Source organism: Rhinoderma darwinii, chromosome 1 (assembly GCF_050947455.1).
Source record: "Rhinoderma darwinii isolate aRhiDar2 chromosome 1, aRhiDar2.hap1, whole genome shotgun sequence".
In the NCBI taxonomy this organism is placed as follows: Eukaryota; Metazoa; Chordata; class Amphibia; order Anura; family Rhinodermatidae; genus Rhinoderma; species Rhinoderma darwinii.
The window spans coordinates 107463482-107485842 of NC_134687.1; the positions used below are offsets into that span (position 1 = coordinate 107463482).

General features: G+C 41.4%; 1 protein-coding gene across 1 annotated transcript in view; it reads right to left on the reverse strand.

Moving 5' to 3' along the window:
• PALLD (palladin, cytoskeletal associated protein) overlaps window positions 1-22361 on the reverse strand; it is a 174477-nt gene that overhangs the window by 127358 nt on the left and 24758 nt on the right. Inside the window, exon 8 of the mRNA XM_075860263.1 lies at window positions 19694-20042. Coding sequence (XP_075716378.1) covers window positions 19694-20042 — 349 coding nt within the window. The remainder of the gene's footprint in view (window positions 1-19693; window positions 20043-22361) is intronic.

The following is a 22361-nucleotide window of genomic DNA, read 5'->3' on the forward strand; positions in this document are numbered from 1 at the left end:
GTATTATATATGTATACATTTTACAGACTTATTATTTATGTATAAAGTAAATGGCAGCATTATTTATACGTACAGGATATACCGGTGTTATTTATGTGAACAGTATATGGTGGCATTATTTATGTGGAAGGTATGTAATATGGGAGGGGGCGCCAAAACAATTCAGCTGCACAGGGCGCCCCCTAGCCTAAGGTCGGGCATGCCCGAGAGTATACTGCAAGGGGGGTCTGGGCATTTTACTGACAGCCAAGGGCTCTATGGGGGGGGAGAATAATCCACCCCATAGAGGATTTATGTCACTATAATGGAAGGATAGGCGGGTGCGGGGGGGGGGGGCGGTCTGAGCATCTGACTTACTGCAGAGCTGGGCTCTATAGGGGGGATTCTGCGCCCCCCTTTAGAGCAGTCAGTCAGGTGCTCAGACCCCCCTAACCTTGCAGTATAGTAACTGGTGAGGGCTCTATGCGGTGGATAATTCCCCCCTGTAGAGCCCTCTGCTGTTAGTAAAATGCCCCTTACTGTGTAGGGGAACAAAAGTAGCACTTACTGTGCTATTACTGTGTGGGGCACCTAGAGGAGGCATTATTACCATCTGGGGTATTATTCAGTCACTATGTGGTTATGGTGTGGAGGTATTATTCAGTAACAGTATGGGTATTATTCAGTCACTATGTGCTTATGGTATGGTGGTATAATTCAGTCAGTAACGGTATGGAGGTGTTATTCAGTCACTATGTGGTTATGGTGTGGTGGTATTATTCAGTAACAGTATGGGGTTATTATTCAGTCACTGTGGTTATGGTTTGGTGGTATTATTCAGTAACAGTATGGGGGTATTATTCAGTCACTATGTGGTTATGGTGTAGCGGTATTATTCAGTAACAGTATGGGGGTATTATTCAGTCACTATGTGGTTATGGTGTAGCGGTATTATTCAGTAACAGTATGGGGGTATTATTCAGTCACTATGTGGCTATGGTGTGGCGGTATTATTCAGTAACAGTATGTGGATATTATTCAGTCACTATGTGGTTATGGTGTGGTGGTGTTATTCAGTAATAGTATGGGGTTATTATTCAGTCACTATGTGGTTATGGTGTGCCGGTATTATTCAGTAACAGTATGGGGGTATTATTCAGTCACTATGTGGTTATGATTTGGTGGTATTATTCAGGAATAGTATGGGGGTATTATTCAGTCACTATCTGGTTATGGTGTGGTGGTATTATTCAGTAACTGTATGGGGGTATTATTCAGTCACTATGTGGTTATGGTGTGGTGGTATTATTCAGTCACTATGTGGTTATGGTGTGGGGGTATTATTCAGTAACGGTATGGTGGTATTATTGGTAATGTTGGTCTTACAATCTATGTAAATTACTGTAGTGTGGGCTGTGGGGAAGTGTGGGTGTGGCAGCAGATGATCAGGCTTAGAGACAGTCTGCTGAGTGGCATGTAATGTACTTTGACATGTAGGTGATACTTATGTGTGGTATGTGGGCCCATAACTTGTGTTCATAATAATCCACCACTTGCATCAAGCCAGAACACGCAGACCACTACAAACATCAGGTAGAGCAAAGAAACCAGCCCAGGACGTGCCGCTTCAAAACAGCGCTAAGCGCAATCTGTCATGAACTGGCTTGAGTGTAATTGCAGAGAGTGACGCCGCAAATGAGACTGGCTACCGAGGAAAGATATGGGGCCGTGCAGTGCAGACTGTACTATTTGCACTGCACTGATTGGCAGTAAGAACGAGTCTTTAAATATTTTCCATACTTCAAACAGCACTTTAACAAATAAACATAAAATATTTTCCTATTTAAAAAATGTATATATTGTGTGTTTGATGTGTAAAGCTAGTTATGAGAAAACTATGATAGATTTGGGGGGGGGGGGGTGCCTTATTATAGTTTGCCTCAGGCAGCAGAGGGGTTAGGTTCACCCCTGGTAGCGCCACCACAGGAGAAATTAAACGTTACACAGTTTCCTATTGAAATCCATGGACTGTCCAGTGGCGTAACTACCACGGTAACAGCCGTAGCGGCTGCTACGGGGCCCAGGGCTTGAGGGTGCCCGTGCCGCCAGCCGACATGCCCCCCCATATGCCCGGTGGCGCCGCTAGCAGCCATTATGGTATCTTGTTACCTATTTTTTGTGCACTCTTGTGTTCCTTTTTATGTTTTTCTTTTATTGTACTTGTAAGCTCTCATGGGCGTGTTATAAAAGGAGCAATGAGGAAGTGACGTGTCAGCCTTGACAAAGCGCTCTCAGCGTGAAACGGTCGTTGGCATTTTTCACATCATCATTGACCGAGATCTGTTCTAATAAATCCTTCTATTGCCACTGCGGTGAGTGCCTCGTACATTCCTCCTGTCCATCACCAAGTTTTGCATACGTGCTTTATTTCTCATCGATGAGCACCCTGCCGGCAACTAACCTGACAGCTGTATCCCATGTGTTTTGAGCCACACTACTTCCATATGTGAGTCTATGTTTTGCTCTGCACTTGGAGCAGTGCCAACCCTCTCTTTTCTCCTTTGAATCTAGTGCCTTACAATGATGCTGATTGGCTAGCGGCGCAATGACATCATCGCGCCGTTTCCATGCTTGGAAGGTGCTGATTGACGGGGCAAGTCATTCTGCCCCACCAATCAGCGTCATTGGACGACGCTCATTCAGCTCCAGCAGACATGCTCAGAAGAGAGCATGTCTGCATTGCCAGTGAACAGCGTGGGAATGGGATCATGTGAGTATGTCAAATTTATATATATTTTTCTCATAAAAATGTGAATGGCATTATCTATAGTGGGGGGTCTATCTACGGGGGGGTCGTCTTTATGTGGGCCATTATATACAAGGGGGGTCTATATGTGGTCCACTATATACAGGGGGTCTATATGTGGGGCACTATCTACTGGGGAGGTCTGATTGTGGGGATGTGGGCACAATCTACAGGTGGGTCTATATGTGGGGATGTGGGCCACTATATACAGGGAGCTCTATATGTGGGCCAATATATACAGGAGGCTCTATATGTGGGCCACTATCTACAGGGGGGTCTATATGTGGGGATGTGGGGCCCTATCTACAGGGGGGTCTATATGTGGGGCACTATATGTGAGACACTATACAGGGGTGGGCTATATGTAGAGCACTATCTATAGGGGAGCTATGTTTTCGGGTACTTTCTATAGGGGTGGGCTATATGTGGGACACTATATACAGGGGTTGGTTACCTGTGGGGCACTAGCAACAGGGTGGCTATATGTAGTGCACAGTCTACAGGGGTGGGCTATATGTGGGACACTATATACAGGGGGAGCTATATGTGAGACACTATCTACAGAGGTGGGCTATATGTAGGGCAGCACGGTGGCTCAGTGGTTAGCACTATTGCCTTGCAGATCTGGAGTCCATATGTTGGCACTATCTACAGGGGCTTCTATGTAGGTCACTATCTACAGAGGCTCTATGGGGGTCACTATCTACAGGGGACTATAGGGGCACTATCTACAGGGGGCACGGTGTGTGTGTGTGACACAGTGTATGGTACTATTATAATCAGTGACACAGTGTATGGCGCTATTATAGTTAGAGGTGCAGTGTATGGTGCTTTATTATATTTAGAGGTGTTGAGAATTTTAACTTTGTTTATAGGTGCAGAAATGTTTTAAAAGTGAGAAACTGAAGACATCTGAGAGGAAAACTACAGAAATGGGTCAAGGTCGGTTGAAATCCATCATAGATGTCTGGACCGGAGGGAGAAGAAAATAACTAGAATCTGAGACGTCACTGGTGAGTCACTTAATGTAAATGTTTATTCTGCCTCTAATCAGTATTGTAGTCACTGTGTGATCTGCAGCGAGATGATTATGATATGATATTTTTTTGTGAAACAGCATCTCCCAGCATATCCTTACCATTATTCAGGCCATGCTGGGAGCTGTAGTTTTACGCCGTACAAACCTATACGGCAGGGTTTGCTCTAAATTGAGCTGTATTTGTTCTGGTGTTGTATATATGTACTGATCTTGGTTCTGATGCTGTATATACGTATGAGATTGGTTTTGGTGCTGTGTATATATGTAATGAGTTTTGTTCTGGTGCTGTATATATGTACTGAGCTTGGTTGTAGTGCTGTATTTATCTACAGAGGTTGGTTCTGGTGCTGTATATATGTATGGGCTTGGTTCTAGCGCTTTATGTACTGAGCTTTGTTCTGGTACTGTATATATGTCAGAGCTTTGTTCTGGTGCTGTATATATGTACTGATCTTGGTTGTGGTACTGTATTTATGTACTGAGCTTGGTTGTGGTACTGTATATATGTCAGAGCTTGGCTCTTGATCTGTAGTTATATAGGATATATTTATAATAACAAAATTGCAGGGCAGATGGAATTGATCTCAATACATTGTAAATTTAATAGGAACCTATCAGGTAGTTTTAACCCCTTGAACCGCCACCATGCGGTAAGACATGACCTGACAATATTTCTAAAACATTCCCTTGTATGTTTTTTTCAGATGCAGCAAAATCCTTAAAATACACTTTTAAAACGGCGCACACTATATGCTAATTACTCATTAGAGGTTCATGGGTCGGTGCCGCTATCCTGTGGAGTCACATAGTCCTGCCTCCAAACCCACCTTTCCATGTTTGAGTGACATCTTCCTGGCTGATACAACTTTCTCGGCTGCGCCATTGCCTTGCGGCACTATACACAAGGGGGGGACGGGACTGTGTGGCACTATACACAAAGGAGGGCTGTGTGGCACTATACACAAAGGAAAGCTGCGTGGCACTATACACAAGGGGGAGCTGTGTGGCACTATACACATGGGGAACTGTATGGTACTATTTACAAGGGGGAGGGCTCTATCTACAGGGGGCTGAGTGTGGCGCAATCTACAGGGGTCTGTGTGCTGCATTTTCTACTAAGGGGGGCTGTGAGCACTGTATACAAGGGAGTGGGGCTGTGTGGTACTGTATACAAGGGAGGGGGGCTGTGTGGCACTATGTACAGTGGGAGCTGTACAGCGCTATATACAGTGGGGGCTTTATGGCGATATCTACAGGGGGGCACTATCTACAAATGGGGTGTTACACTGTCTATAGCCGGGGCTATATAGCACTGTCTACAGGGGGGCTGTATGGCACATTCTACAGGGGGCGCTATTTATAAGGGGGGCTGCTTGTGGCACCCGGGGGGCCCCGGTCAAGAGTTTGCTATGGGGCCCAGTCTTTCCTAGTTACGCCCCTGGGATTGTCCATGTAAAGGACGGACATGCTGGGTCTTCCAGGGCGAGAAATGCTCTTTGTAGCCAATCTCCACTTCAACTAATTGATAAGGATCCTGATTGGGGGCCCCTCTAGAAACTCAAAATCCCCTAATATTGTATGTGAAAATGTTTTCTTAAACCAGACAACCCCATTAATAGCTTATCTCTAATTGTGTAACTGACTTCTGATCTCCCACAATGTACATTTAGCTTTCTGTCTGAATGGAAGATAAAACATCATGTAATAAAAAAGCACTACAAGTGTAAAAAATGGTTTCAAATCAGGATGCTTAGGACTATAGGGTATCTATTCCCTGGGCACATTTCACTAGCTATATTCTGTCAAAATTACCAACTTTGTGAATTAAGCCGATCTGCACTAGTAGGACAGGGCACAATGCTTTGCACTGTAGATTCTCATATGGTGGTAACAAAACGTGACCATCTAACAGTGAAGAAGACATCCTAACAATGTATAACTTTTACAATTTACATGAAATATCATCATTATAATTATGCTGCTCAAAGGTCCACAATGAGTTAATGTTATACACTGCCCTAATGTACAGAAAAAAAAAGAAATAGGATTTACCTCAGTATATAATCCATTACAGCCTAGGAAAGACAAACGGATACATAGAAAGTGTCAGGGACTATATTACTTCCACTCTGTACCTCTGCGCTGACGGTTCATACAAACAGTAAATGCACAGTGACAAATGTAACAAAGCAATGCAAATATATGGATTTTATTTCCATGTCTGTCCTGCCACCTTGAGGCAGCGCTCAGAGAGAGAATATAGTGAAAAAACACTATTATATTTCAAGAAAATAGCACAGATATTCGGTGTACGGCAGCCTATGTTCTATCAATACCATTTTTTGCACAGACTTTTGAGATGTGCTGAGGATTGCTGACAAAAATAGCACAGGGATGCCTTGAAAAATACAAAAACCATGACAGAAACCTGATGGACCTCATTTTGACAATGGGGTTGGTTTGGATTTGTCAGAATCTGTTTAAAAACACATTCAGAATAGCTGGCAGGTATAAAAAGAAGTCATGATGATATAGTGAACAGAGCAAAATGCCTTGTATGAACAGATCAGCGATTAGCCGCTGAACGAGCAAAAAATGGGTAGCTAAAAAATGGTTGCTAGTCGGCACCCGATCTCCCGATGTAAACAAGGGATATGCTGCCGACAAGATGCAAGTGTATGGGGACGAACGATCGTTCGTCCCTATACATCGCAATTATTGCTCCATGTAAATAGACCTAACAAGCGCCAATCTGTGTGCTGCATCATCAATTAGTCGATTACTGGTCGGGAGTTACGAAAACAGCGTAACTTGCTGAGCTACGCGGTTTCTGTAACTCCCATAGTAGTGAATGGCAGTTACGGAAGCAGTGTAGCATGCGAGCTACACTGTTTCCATAACTACCATTCAGTTCTATGGGAATTACGGAACCATCGTAGCTCAGCGACTTACACTGTTTCCGTAACTCCCGACCATGTAATCAGTAAGTGGCCGGGAGGCAGCGTGAGCGCAAAAAGCTAGAACGGGGTTTAGGGAGTTGCGTTCTAGAGATAGGTGCGGGTCTCAGAGGTGGGACACGCATCTATCTGACATTTATGATGTGTCATAAATGTGGATATGTCATAAATGTCTCTGATGGGAAAAGTCCTTTAAGGTCCTCTTACACATGCCCGATATGGTCCGTGAAAACAAGCCGATCAACGAGAGAGCTTGTTGATCAGAACTCGTTTGCTCCTTTCAAAAGGAGCAATGATCAGTAATGTGTAGGGACTAGCGATCGTTACTACGATTGCTCGTCCCCATACATTTCTATCATGTCGGCATCACATCATCCTGTTTACAGAGGGAGATCTGCTGCTGACAACAATAACATTTCTTGCTGCATAAACTACACAATCAGCCGATGAAATAGCTTTTGCCCAATAATTGGAACGTTTAAAAGGGCCCTAAGACACATATTGCACTAGAAATTTGTTATAAAACTCATTGGGCTACATACATAACATATATAGATGTATTGAATGGATACTACTACATTTACTGTATGTACTATAATAAGGTCATGTTCTTTGGACCAGGATCCATATACTACGATGCCATACATAGGCACGGGGATCTTGTGCTTAATAGAAAATCAGGCCCTGCATTTAGTATTTAGTTTTTACTAATATAATTTTAAAATATAACAACCTTTGGAGACATTTTACATTATAGCCAATCACTACATAAATAGTAATTCTATATCACAACATTATTATCAGAACTTTTCTCTTTATCGGTGGGAGTACCATGACAGTTACTTGCTGGGCTAGGTAAATTGCAGATTTCCTGCCGTTTTACTGCAGACACACCAGCAGGATACAGGCTACCCCTGTGAATGGACTAACAGACTACTGTAAAACAGCCCATGCCTGATGAAGTGTCTGCAATGCACAGTGAGGATATAATGAGCATAGAAAAGTGCTTTTACGACTATGTAGGATCCAATCCTTATCTGATCTGCATTATTCTTTTAGCAATTCGCTCATGACTACAGCTACAATTTTACTATGCACAAATTGGAAAACCACATTCTAAAAAATAGCAGAGATTTATTATGCAATCATGGGATAGTCCCATAAATGATCTTATAAACTGTTGAAATTGTCATCTTGTCCAAATATTTTATATAATAATTGTACCTACTGCCTGAAGTGGAGGCCATTACTAGCAGCGCTTCCGAAAATCCCAATCCTATCAATTTATCCACATACGGACAAGGTATTTGCACTACCAAACAACCGGAGGGAAGGACGGCAGCAGCTACTATCATAAATAGATGTTGTGCCCAACACCAAAAGGTGAACATATCCCTTGCCCCCGTAGTATTCTTATTGGCTTATGTATTTGTACTATATTCAGGTAGTGTATATAAGTATCATCTGACTGGTTTTTGTAAAGGGTTTGCCTGACACAGGTTCTGTGTCGACGCCCGGGGTTAATCAGCCTTCATCAGCTCCAAGGTCTGCTAGAGTCACGCGATCTGTTACCACTCAGGCTTGCAGGCTGAGGAGAGGGAGAACCTATCACAGCCTGGCCTGACGGGTTCTAGCTCCCGCACTTGGTCTATTTATATCCTCACTTGCAGTTGTTCCTTGCCTGTGATTCTCTGGTTTCCTGGCTCTGCTATTCCTGCTATTTACCTGATTGACCGCTGTAACCTGTTTGACCCTGGCTTGCCTGACTATTCTCCTGCTCCGTTTTGCTACTACGTACTCTCCTGGTTTGATTCGGCTCGTTCACTACTCCTGTTGCTCACAGTTTTCCGTGGGCAACTGCCCCTACTTCCCTTTTGCTTCTGTGTGCCCTTGTCTTGTGTTGTCTGTCTTGCACTTACTGAGCATAGGGACCGTCGCCCAATTGTACGCCGTCACTTAGGACGGGCCGTGCAAGTAGGCAGGGACTGAGTTGCGGGTAGATTAGGGCTCACCTGTCGTCTCCCCACCCCGATTCATTACAGTTTTAATACCAGATTTGAATCTCAAATTTATTGCTTTTTTGTATGTGTGTAATATGTCTAGATATTGTGCCCAACACCAAAAGGTGAGCATAACTAACCTACCGCTATATGCCTACTACCTCTTCGGTTTTAAACATAATACACTATGAAGCGCTGTTTTCTTCTTTTATTTTAGCTATTTATTACCAAATATTTTGTATGAGAGCCATACAAATTGACAAGCTGATGAATATAGTATGAGGTTATATTATTACATAATAGAAAGAAGTCAGTCTAGAGGAGCATCTTGTAGGATATCCCACCACAAATCCTATTTGGTATGTGAGGTTCTGTCGTACCTTAATTTGGTTAATTACACTTTTTTAGACTTTTCATTCCATCCAGGTCTTGGATTCGATTAAAATGTAGAATTCTTAACATCTGGAGTTTGTGTTTGTTAAAGTGTATCGTCTGCTGGAGCATAAGACTAAACTGACATGAAATCAGGCAGAGACTATACATAATCAAACCCATGTTGCTGCTATTGGCATATGTATTACAAAGTATATTTGCTTCAAGATATTATTATTCTCAGAAAAGATTAGATTGATTCTGAAGGATTGATGCTAATTAAACAACAAAGAAAGATGGGAAACATATGCTCCACAAAATATAACCAGATTGAAGTGGCACGTACCGTCGACTTGTTTTCCCCATTAGCGGCAGTTGCTGAAATACTACATTATATATGGACCAATATATATTATACTACAGCAGCATTCAGAACAAGGACAGTTTTTAATGTACTGTAGGATCACCTTGAATTCATGAGGCAGTAGTCACTATTTCAGGAGGACCTTGAAGTAGACCCTGGGGGGTGACCTGTGACTGAAGGGGGTGTCACTCATAGAAAATCTGAAGTTCTTAGGGGAAATCCAGCTAAAATAATCTTCCAACATGTCATTTACCGTGACGTTGGTGGTTCTGGTACAGTCTGCCATTGTGTTAAGCGTGTGCCATATTCTTGAACACAGTGTACGCCTGGGTAAAGAACATACCACTTGCTGCCCAAAGGGTTTTCCAGCCTTTTGGACAACCCTTGTATAAATTGTATATTGCTAAAAAAAATTGTCACCCTCACCGATCCCGTTTCGACAATTCCTTGGTCCCTCTATCAGTCCTTGTTTACTTGGATGCAGCAAAGACATGATGTGGTTGACATGTGACAGATAACCTACAGTAGGGGTCAGCAATCTTCGGCACTACAGCTGTTGTGAAACTACAACTCCCATCATGCCCTGACAGCCAAAGGCTTTATAATTCCAACCAAAAACCCTCAGGGCATGCTGGGAATTGTAGTTTCACAGCATCTGAAGTGACAAAGGTTGCTGACCTACAGTATATCGCTGCTATAAAGCCAGGATCACACACGCGGTTTTGTGGAGTTTTTGTCTCACATTTTGGAGCCAAAGCCAAAAGTAGTTTCAAAAGGAAGAAAAGGTATAAAGAAAGACTGATGCATCTCCTTCCTTTTGTGTCCAGAAAACTGAGTTTATAACTGTGTGTGTGATCCTGGCTTTTCAGGGGTTATCATCCAGCTTTGCCAGATTTATGAGTGGTACAATTGCCAGTAGTGAAGTTGGAGATGCATAGGCATAGAGAGATAGATAGATAGATCCTTATGAGATAGATAGATAGATAGATAGATAGATAGATAGATAGATAGATAGATAGATAGATAGATAGATAGACATAAAAAGAGAAGGGCCTATATTTATCAATGATTTTTTTTTATTTTAGTGGGAATGCTTATTGTGTAAATTTTAATGAACTACATATGACCATCATTATATAAATGAGATTACGGCAACCAAGCCTCCAAATTATGATTGGTGTCAGATGTGGGTTCAGCGCTTATCTGAAACAGTTCTCACCCATGACTTTCTATCTATGCAACTTGTTACTGACTGTAGGAGCTGCAGTGATGTGGCAGAAACTTATGGCATGTACAGTATTTTGGGACAAGCTTCTATCAATAACGTGGTGCAAAATTGCGAGCAAAAAAAGCTGAGGATTAAGGGGACAATCCTACCCCTTCATCATCAACAATGCTGCAAATTTAGGGATCGCATGTTGTGTACCCCAAATCATGAAATCTGCCAACTCTCCTGGCTGTCTCCTTTGCTACAATAGAAGATGCAGGGAGCTGACCTCACCCTGCCACCTGTGCCTTTTGACATACAGTACAACAATACTGGCTACGGCACCAGGGCGGCAGGATGTCAGCTGATCTAACTGAACTACAACTGCTGAAATAAAGGTAATGGGCCTCACTTTTTACAAGAAAAACGGCCTTGTTGTTTGTAACAACCAATCAGAGCGCAATGTTTATTTCTCGTATTATTGTTAGACCATTTTGATTAATCTGCCCCATTTTGGCTTGTATGTCCCTGTTTCTGTGTTGTTTTTTTTAAATTATGTGCTTCAAGAAATAAACGTGTGTGTGTGTGTGAGAGACAGTCAATTGATCATTACAAAAACCTGCATGTGTCACACTATATCTATCTATCTATCTATCTATCTATCTATCTATCTATCTATCTATCTGTCTGTTTGTCTATATATCTGGGGAGGAGAGCACGCTCTCATGTCTTCAGCTCTTGCGAGAGCTCAGTCTTGTATTGTCTGTCGAACTGGCAAGGGGGCGTGTCTCTGCTACGGACAGTGTAAGCGCTCCCCAGCTCCTACAGTGTCCGTAGCAGTGACACGCCCCCTTGCCTGTTCGGGTGAAAAGACTGCAATTGCACACTCTCTCTCCTGCTGTGGCACTGTCCATATCTGATTGGACAGTGTCACAGCCATAGTAACACGCCCCCTTGCCAGTACACGCCCTGTTGACTGTTCACGGGGTTATTTAAATATCGGGCACCAAATATAACGGAGGGAGGTAGAAAAAAATGTAAAGTGCCCCAGGGTTTGTGCAGCCCTGCCCATTACATGCTGCACTCAGCTGCCACATGTATGGGTAGGTATATATTAAGAGCGTCTGCAGTGTCATTAATGCTATAATTTCTAAACCATCCCCCTCCTGTCTCAGACCCTCTTAGAAGTGGTATCTTGTCCCGACGAATGATATTTATGTGCCATAGACGGGGTCCAGGAGAATGGCTGGCTGGGATATTTCTGTAAGTCTTATGCTCTCTCCTGCTTATCCCTGTTGTGACTAATGGTGTAACAGGTGGTGGGACTCCCTTACCTCAATGGTGGGATCTTACGTATTAGACTTTTATGGTACACCCTATGGATATGCCATAAATGTCAATCAAAATATATAATGTTCGGTATGTTTTATACGGTGTATTGTTCCCCACTGCTACAGAACATCGACGTACCCCAGCCACTTAAAGAAGGAAGTATTGAACTTCATTTCAGTTTTTGATTGACATGAATGTCCCTTTTCCTCTAAACAACTAGGTTAGGCTCCATTCACATCAGGTTTGTGCTATCCGCCGAGCGTATACATTTTTTCATTGAAAACGTATTCAAACGTGTACCATTTTCTGTGTACGTCTGTGTTTTTAATAGCGTGTACATTTAGCGTATACTCATACTTCGGTATTAGTTTCTGTCTGTTTTTTACCTAAAAAAATTATACATTTTTTATTTATTTTTTAAAAGTGAACACTGATAGAAAAAAACAAAAAACAAAAAGAAAACGGATACAAACGTATAGCACAGAAGAAAGTCTACTTTCCATTCTTGGACTCTTTCAGAAAATAAGGTGGAGATTAGATATTTCAGTAAGAGACGAGGTGGATCAATGCAGGACTCTAAAGTAAATGGATATCTTTGTGGTTTTCTCTACAAATCAATAATTCTTTCTTTAACAGAAAAAAATCTAAGTAAAAATACTTTGCATACGTCGGCCATTGAGATTAATGCTAAAAAAAGTTAGGTCAGGTATACCTTTGTTGTGAAGTACAGAATAGCGTAGCAGACTCTGCTTTTCAGTACTTTCAAAAAACAGTATCCCAACGTAAACCATGACAAACATAGACCAAACGGATGATATTTTGGTCTACGTTTGAACCATTATAGTCTATGAATACGCCGAGCTATACGTTTCAATGCTTTTTTAGTGTTTATAAATGTATACGCTCAGCGGATAGCACAAACGCAAAGTGAATGGGGCCTTAGGATGTGTATAAACATGTCAGTTGTTTTTTGTTGTTTTTTTTTTTTTTTAAAGAGGCTCTGTCACCAGATTTTGCAACCCCTATCTGCTATTGCAGCAGATAGGCGCTGCAATGGAGATAAGAGTAACGTGTTTTTTTTTTTTTTTTTTAAAAAAACAAGCATTTTTGGCCAAGTTATGACCATTTTTATATTTATGTAAATGAGGCTTTCTAAAGTACAACTGGGCGTGTTTAAAGTAAAAGTACAACTGGGCGTGTATTATGTGCGTACATCTGGGCGTTTTTACTTCTTTTACTAGCTGGGCGTTGTGTATAGAAGTATCATCCACTTCTCTTTAGAACGCCCAGCTTCTGGCAGTGCAGACACAGCCGTGTTCTCCAGAGATCACGCTGTGACGTCACTCACTTCCTGCCCCAGGTCCTGCATCGTGTCGGACCAGCGAGGACACATCGGCACCAGAGGCTACATTTGATTCTGCAGCAGCATCGGCGTTTGCAGGTAAGTCGATGCAGCCGATCTGCTGCAATAGGAGATAGGGGTTGCAAAATCTGGTGACAGAGCCTCTTTAAAGAAAATGAACAAAATGTCCACATCATATAAATTAACACTATTTGTCTGGTAAAACAAGGAAACTGAAACAACAAACCTCCTGACCGGTGACAGGCAGTTTAAACATTTCTGGACTCCCGCAACTAATAAAGGATCGCTACATTGTGTAAACTTGTCAAATAAGTTATGCCATGCATGGTGCCACAAAGTTTGTGATATGTTGGGTGTATCACTAATGGTCATATAAAGTCAATAGAAACCATTAGCTGCATATTTTCTGCCTCAACAATTTACAAACAATGTTTATAGTCACGTGATTGATATAAGCAAAGACATGACACATTTTCCTCATTCGACAACTTGATTCTGATCTGTAATGTACACAGCTCCAAAAGTTCTATCACAAATCTCCTTTTATTCAAATTACTTCAATCTGCAGAAACTAGAATCTAATTCATGAAAACACAAACGATAACTGTTACAAGCTGCAGATTCTAGAGCGCATAATGTTTTTTTTTTGTTTATTTGGTAGTTATGTCCATTATATAAACTAAAGAAAATCATGTAAGCACATACAATGTTGTCATAGCAAACCCCTTCCTACGTACTTTTCCCTGCTCATCACCAATTTAACAGCCTAACAAAAATGAACACACACCTTAGGGCTCATTCACGCTTCCGTATTTGTGATCCATATTAATACAGATTTTTGTCATGGAAAAAACGCTGCCAAGCCATTCAAATGGTTTTATTCACATTTTCATGTCTTTGTTTATGCGCGTGCCGTTTTTTCCAATACGCAGCAAATTTCAATGGGTACCTCATGGCACCGTTTTTAGCCCAGTCAATGAGTGGAATTTAGAAACGCATGTTCAGTTCACATGTGCACGTATAAAAAATAGACAAATAACAAAATACAGAACAAAACACAAACAATATGGAAACAAAAATAGAATAAATTGTGGAAAAAAAAAGGGTTCGTATTGCTCATACATATTTGATCCGTATTTTCCCCCGCCCTTAGTCATGCAACACTGTTTGCCGGCAAGTTGTACAACAACAGAAACCAGATGATACAACTAGATTGCGTTATCTACAGGGGGGCTGTATGGCGTTCTCTACAGGGGAGGTTGTATGGCGTTCTCTACAGGGGAGGCTGTATAGCGTTATCTACAGAGGGGGCTGTATGGCGCTAACGCCATACAGCCCCCCCTGTAGAGAACGCCATACTGCCACCCTGTAGACAACGTCATACTGCCCCCCCCTGTAGAGAACGCCATACAGCCCCGCCCTGTAGGGAACGCCATACAGCCCCTCCTGTAGGGAACGCCATACAGCCCCCCCTGTAGGGAACGCCATACAGCCCCCCCTGTAGGGAACGCCATACAGCGTCCCCCTGTAGGGAACGCCATACAGCGTCCCCCCTCCCAAAAAAATGTGACCTACAGTGCGTCCTACAAAAGACATGCATCCCCTATCCACAGGATAGGGGATACATGTGTGATCGCTGGCATTGATAGGGAGAACGGGGGACTGAAAGTCCCGCGAAGTTCTCCATGACTAACCTCTGACTTCCGGCATCTGCGCAGCTCATTAAAAATGAAAGGAGCGCTGGTCACGCATGCACACAAGCGCGACCGGCGCGCCATTCATTTCTACGGAGCTGCCGACACAGACCCCGGAAGTCCGAGATTTGTGATGGAAAACTTCAGGGGACTTTCAGTCCCACGTTCTCCCTATCAATGCCAGCGCTCACACATGTATCCCCTATCCTGTGGATAGAAGATACATGTCTTTTGTTTAATGGCACAGCGGGGAGATACCTCCCTGCTCTGCCGTAGTCGTGTTCAGTGGCGTCGCGCTGTAGCAGCCATAGCGGCTGCTAGCGGAGCCTCCGGCCATGGTGGGGGCCCGTGCCGGCGGGCGACACGGGCCCCCTCATGCCGCAGGCACCGTAGCAGCCGCTACGGCGGTAGTTACGCCACTGTATCTATCTATCTATCTATCTATCTAAAGCACCTTTTCTAATTTTGCTACAACATTTTGAGTGCTGCCTGTTTTTTGAAAAATATATACCTTGGGAGACTGTGGCCGTATCCCTGGCGGGCTTGCACCCTCAGTTTTATGAGACCAGGACTGTGTGGTTGACATTTTTTGTCTATCTAATCTATCTATCTATCTATCTATCTATCTATCTATCTATCTACAGAAATACAAAAATAGGCAGCACACCATAGATGAAGTGAAAAAAAGGGTACTTTATTGGCCCCAAGTGCGACGTTTCAGCTCTATCCACTAGAGCCTTTCTCAAGCAAATGACAAGTGAAACAACCGTGGTATAAATCAGACAAGTCTGTATTTATATTTGTATTTGATTGTCGTCATTAATTTGTTAATCAGTGTGCTGATTTATACCACGGTTGTTTCACTTGTCATTTGCTTGAGAAAGGCTCTAGTGGATAGAGCTGAAACGTCGCACTTGGGGCCAATAAAGTACCCTTTTTTTCACTTCATCTATGGTGTGCTGCCTATTTTTGTATTTCTGTGGATATTGAGAGCTTGGTCGGCTCCCTGGGATTTGCACCCATCTTTTCTCATTCATCGGTGCTGCTGGACTTTTCTTCTTTTTTTATCTATCTATCTATCTATCTATCTATCTATCTATCTATCTATCTATCTATCTATCTATCTATCTATCTATCTATCTATCTATCTATCTATCTATCTATCTATCTATCTATCTATCTATCTATCTATCTCTTTTACTATAAGCAGAGACCTAAGGACAATACCTGATCTGGATCCAGGTGCATATTCTCTTTACCTGGAGCATTTGAGACTGTATGTGCCTAGAACAATATTTCAGTAGGTGGTAATTTCTATTTCAACATCAGAAACCAAAATGTTGATAAAAGAAAAATGTCAACATTGAAGACTCCAAGAAATTATTCCTGGAAACTGAATGCACTTGGCAAAGTGACATGACCATTAAAAGGAGAGGACATTTTATTTTACATAATGCTTAAGAACTCAGAATGTTGCAGCGTTCGAGATGATTACCCAATTATTAAAAAGATAGAATTTTTGAGGGTCAACAGGAGAAATCCGTACAATAGAAGTGTTAGGTGAGGTCTTCGGAGTGGTGAGAATACGAGTAAGGCCTGTTTTGCTCATATATTAATTTTATCAGGTTTCTGTCATTACATAAACATATTTCATTTAGAATGTCTGAAACAATATGATTTGGCAGTCATGACTACTAAGGATAAGCATTCAGTGGAGACCTATGACCTAGCCCATGTTTAGGCATCAGTGATCTCTATAGGCTACAGGAAATATATCATATTGATTTTATCCTACACTCTATATATACATAGTGCATAATCATTTGCCTCAAAATATACTTGAATGGACGGTGATCTATTAAAGATTTAGAAAATATCTAGTTATTACTTACTGCTTTTCAGGTTCCTCACCAATCTTAAATAAATATTCAAGGAAAAACTCAGATTGTCATCCAGAGTGTTCCCTTATCCCTGAAGACTAACCGGATACGATGGCCCTGTTCCAGAAATCCACCACGGGATCAGCCGTCTTTATCGATATCCCGGATCCTCTTTCAGTTATTAACAATAAAGTCGAGGATTTCTAGCCTCAATCTCTGTATAGTAAGTGAACAAGCAGAGGTGCCCTAGCAGTGAATCCGCAGACCAAAGCCACCAATGCCAGGTAATACTTCAGCGGTGTCGGGAGACACAGACAACATTTTTTTAAGAATAAGCACTTTTTTTTTAAAAAAAAAACCATCAGGATTTGTATTCTTAAGAAAAAAGCCAAGTCTGTGATGATGTATCCTGAGCAGTCAAGTTTGTCCGTTTTATTGGCAGTTATTTTGGCTTAAGGCTTAACCATGTGGTTAGAAATAAGACTTGGACTGATCCTTCCATGGTCTCCTCATGTACAATAGGATTTATATCACAGCCTGAGTAATGTCTGTGTTTAAAACAGAACAACTCAACCACAAAAATTATTCCACATAAGACAAATATTCACCCTGGGAAGTATTTGTAATGACCATTAACAGTAAAAGTATATTTAAAGCAAGTGACCGATAATACAGATAGGTACTGAAGAATGTAGTATATAAAAACCATAACCATGGAAATCTGCTTAGGTAACTGTAGGAGGGTGGCCCAGCAGAATTGATTTTCTATTGGGGACCAGCATGATGCCGGATTAGTGATTAGTATTTTTGATTAGTGGGTCTATTATGACCATTCCAGGGACTTGAATAGTTTTATACTTGTTCCCAGCACTGATCGAATGCTTTCTGTCACTGACCCCATTGAGGGCGTTAGGTGTCAAATTTTACTGTAGATGATTTAGGATTTGTGTACTACAACTTTATACACAAGTTTCTAATGTCTTGGATTTTGTGGTGTACATATAAGAAAGAACAATAGCTCAATAAATAAAAAAATGAAATATAGCTGCCTACAATTATAACACAAAGCACTGGATAATTTTTTTTTACCAATATTTTGTCAAATTGTCACAAAATTTGGATTATATCGTCTTTGCACAAAAGGTCTTACAATTGTCTGACCTTCATACAAAACTGAAATTGTAGATGAATACTCTCAGTCTGAAACTTTTTTGGGAATATAAATGTTTTGCCCTGGTGGAGAGCAGTTATATGTAGATCTTTTTGGAAACCTGTAATAAGTGTATTCCATTGTCCGACAATTGTTTTTAACCCATAGCTCTCATTATAAAAATAGATACCAATTTAGATGACGATCTTATGGTAACCTGGTGCCCCTAATTTCATCAAATAACATGTTTTAACATGCTGCCTGTGCTATTACTAGGCATATCATTTATTATGTCCCTTTTTGCCATTTTTTGTGTTTGTTTGTTTCAAACTATAATTTGAAGGTGTTTTTTCTATTTTGTTTGAGATTGTCAAACTTGAAATCCATTCTGCATAACCAAAATCAGCTCCATAAATAAGTATTGAAAAGATACTCGTAATCCAGTACTAATATTCAATTCTCAGCTGGTTACATAGTATAACCTTACACAGAGTAATTCAGTAATACACACATGTATCCCCTATCCACGGGATAGGGGATACAAGTGTGATTGCTTGGGTTCCAACCGCTGGGACCCCCAGCGATGAGGAGAATGGGGGACTGATAGTCCGCCAAGTGCTCCATGGGACAGGAGCACTGGTGCACATGCTCGGCCAGCACTCTATTTATTTCTATGGGACTTCCGGGATTGCTGTCTCCAGCAGATCCATGGAAATAATGGAGCGCTGGCCGAGCATGTGCACCAGCGCTCCATTCTCATGGAGCACTTGGGGGACTTGGGGGACTTTCAGTCCCCCCATCGTCTCATCGCTGGGGGGTCCAGACGGTCGGACCCCCAGCGACCACACATCTATCCCCTATCCTGCGGATAAGGGATACATTAGTTTGTGAGAAAATCCCTTTAAGGCGCTCATACACATTAGACAGAACTCTGCTGTATCCGCCGGCCGTACCCATTTAACATGCCCGATCATGTGTTCCCACAGGAGATAAATCGATGGCAGAGGGCTTATTTCCCTTTCCCCATTGACATAAACATACATGCTCAGCTGAGCCATCCGTGTAAATTTCTGGGAGTAGTTGGGAGAAATAACTTTTGGCTGAATAAGCGCTTGGCTGATGGTAATTTAATTGCTTTTTAGCTGATAATTCTTGTCTGTAACAGGGTGTCTTTTCTTCTCCACGATATATTTCAGATCATGTTTTGTTAACATCTATGAACTGTTTATTACAATCCCTAAACAAATGCTAAGGCTCAGAACATTTATGCAAACAGGCTATAAATACCAGTTGACTTGTTTTAATGTTATTGTGTAGGTAAGGTAAATTGTGTTTGTTCCTTGTATATGATCCCTTTGTTTAATCTATGTATAGTCACATGCTAACTAATAAGAACATTGTGTAATGCTTACTGTACCAAAGTTGTATTAATAAACAAAACAAAAAAAGCTGACAACAACTACAATACAAGAGATAATCTAATGTGACATGGTTGACCACAGACTAGGGAAGACATTCTATAAAGGAGTTAAATATATGGTAGTACTCACAGTTTAGGCTTGGAAGGCACTGGTGGTGGCTCTTTGGTTGGAGAAGCCAATGTAGTAGGAGATATGGCAGTATAGTACTTGCTCTCTTGGTTTCCGTTTACACCATTTACACCATTATTAGTGTGAACACCATTGCTTTTCCGCTCCAGGGTATTAAATTGCAGATTACTTCTTTCCACATTAGGCTTGGAGTCTAGATGGCTGGACTGAAAATACTCCAAGGTTTTCTTTGATGGCATTTCAAGACCACTACTTTTAGCTTCTGTTGGAGGAGAGGATGAATGTTTCTGGAACTCATAACCACTAATCTCTCCACTTGACACATCACTTCTGGTCCGCTCATTATTTGCTACGAACAAGAGAAAAGAGTATGTAAGGTAAAAAAAATAAAAATAATGATTCACCTTGAAATAACATCATACATTCCTGAAGTTTTTCCAGTGTTCCAGTAATAAAACAAAAACGACATCAAATGTATACTTAGAAAAGAAAAAAATCTCTGATGTAATCTATCCATTTATCAGAAGAAAAGCTGGTAAATCTCCAGAGTAGACTGGCTATTTCATGACTCTATCACTCTGTAACATATGAGCACACTATTTCAGATGCATTATCATGATACTACTGCATTGCCCCTTGTCTGTTATACATTTATTCCACTCGGCCAGTATGATATCTGGCACAAGCTAGACAAATTACCCTAATGACACATTGTTCCCATCCTTTCCAGTTATTGTAGGACTTCAGACTAGGTAAATTCGACCTAAGGCCCTCTTGCTGTCACAGAACAATAGGTCCTGGCATGCCTACTCAAAGCATTCAGAAAGCCACACATTGTTTGACATTGCAGGATCTACCTGTTATCGATCACATATAAATTTTGAACTTAGATATAATCGATAACAGCTGGATCACTCCGTATCTGGTGCCACCGAAGCCATCAGTCCCACTGACCTGACGGATTCAGGTTTGAGTGCAAGATACAGCTTCTATGATTCCAGGATACATAAAAACTGTATTTCAAAAAAGTTTAACTTTTTTTTTAAATAAAAACCAATTACAAAGTTGTTTAAAGCAACATGATACATTACATAGTTACATAGTTTGTACGGTTGAAAAAAAGACACATGTCCATCAAGTTCAACCAAGGACTTCAACATTGTTTTATTTTTAAAAAAAATAGTGTTCAAAGATTTACATAGCCTTTAAGTCTAATAAAATGTATTCACTCATTGAGGCAATAAATTACTAAATAAATATTTAATTAAGGCGGCCCTACTATGAACAGTAGATAGCTGCTAACGTTAACATGCACATTGAGGCTCATCTGCATAACCATATTATTTCAGAGTGCAGGAAAATTGGTGGCTGCCAGGCATTTCTGGAGCTGTTCACCTCCAGGGAAAGCAATCAGACAGGTAAAATGTATCCTGTCTGATCCAGGTTTCAAGAGCTGATGTTAAAGGACTGTCATGCAGCTATTATAGCCCTTATCTTTAGGCAGCTTTTTTCTTCCAGTAAAAAAATTCTTGGATCAGTTCCGTTCATCATATGTAAAGTAGCTGTCATTATTATAAACGCAAAAAATTGATCAGATCATAAAATGCAACGCTGGTTTCACACATAGCATGTACAAACCTTATATGAACCAACCAAGAATGTCAAGTCATAGCAAAAAAATCCCTATAATAAGATGATGATAATGGTCAGATCATTGTAATCAAACCTATGTAACAATTTCCCTTATCATTGTAATTGTTACTACAAAATGACCTTAGGGAGCATCTGCGTGCAGTTTAGTTTTATTTTTATGGGTTTTCTTTCACATTCTAAAAACATGCTCATAAGTTAATAGGCTGTATGTGTATGCATTAGAATCCGAGATACTCAATTGTCCCACTGGAGACAAGGACTGGGGTTATTATTTGTACAGCACTGCAGAATACTGTATATTGACATTATATAAATAATGGGTAATAAGATAAAATTTTTCCCTGTTCCCATCTTAGCAAAATAGTTTAGAATGACATCTAGATAACTTATTATCCGGATGTCCTTCTGAGTGGGGATTAAATCAGCCAGTGTGAACCCAGCCTAGGGAAGATGGCTTAGACAGGGCAGAAGATGGATCACCATGGACGTTAAAGAATGTGCTACTGATAGTTAAACAAACCCTCCAGACTCCTCCAGACTTTACATTAACATTAACAAATGTGAAATATTTCCCTTGGCTTTAGACACATCCTTAAAGAAGCAGTCCAGTACTTTTTATTTTTATTCATTAGATACCCATTATGGCATCATATGTATTGTTCCTTGTATTGCCTCATTATTATTTTTCTTTCCCTGCGCAAAATCCATTTTTTCCCCCTGTCCGTTGGGTCATGTGATCCAGCGGTGACCCCCTAGTAGTTCCATGCAGGGGTGGGATCCGGCCGATTTGCCCGGGTTCTCCCGAACCAGTTGATAAAATTACAGCCGGTTCTGAGAACTGGGGTGAAGCAGGAGCCCGGAAACAGTCCCCTGTACTCAATTGTATCTGCGTCCTTAGGACGAGGATACAATTGATTTGGCTAGCGCTGTTTGGCGAGGCACATGATGCCTCACCATTCGGCGCTTCAGCGATGATGCACCCGACGCTGCGTAGTTTCGCTGGATGATTCTTGCC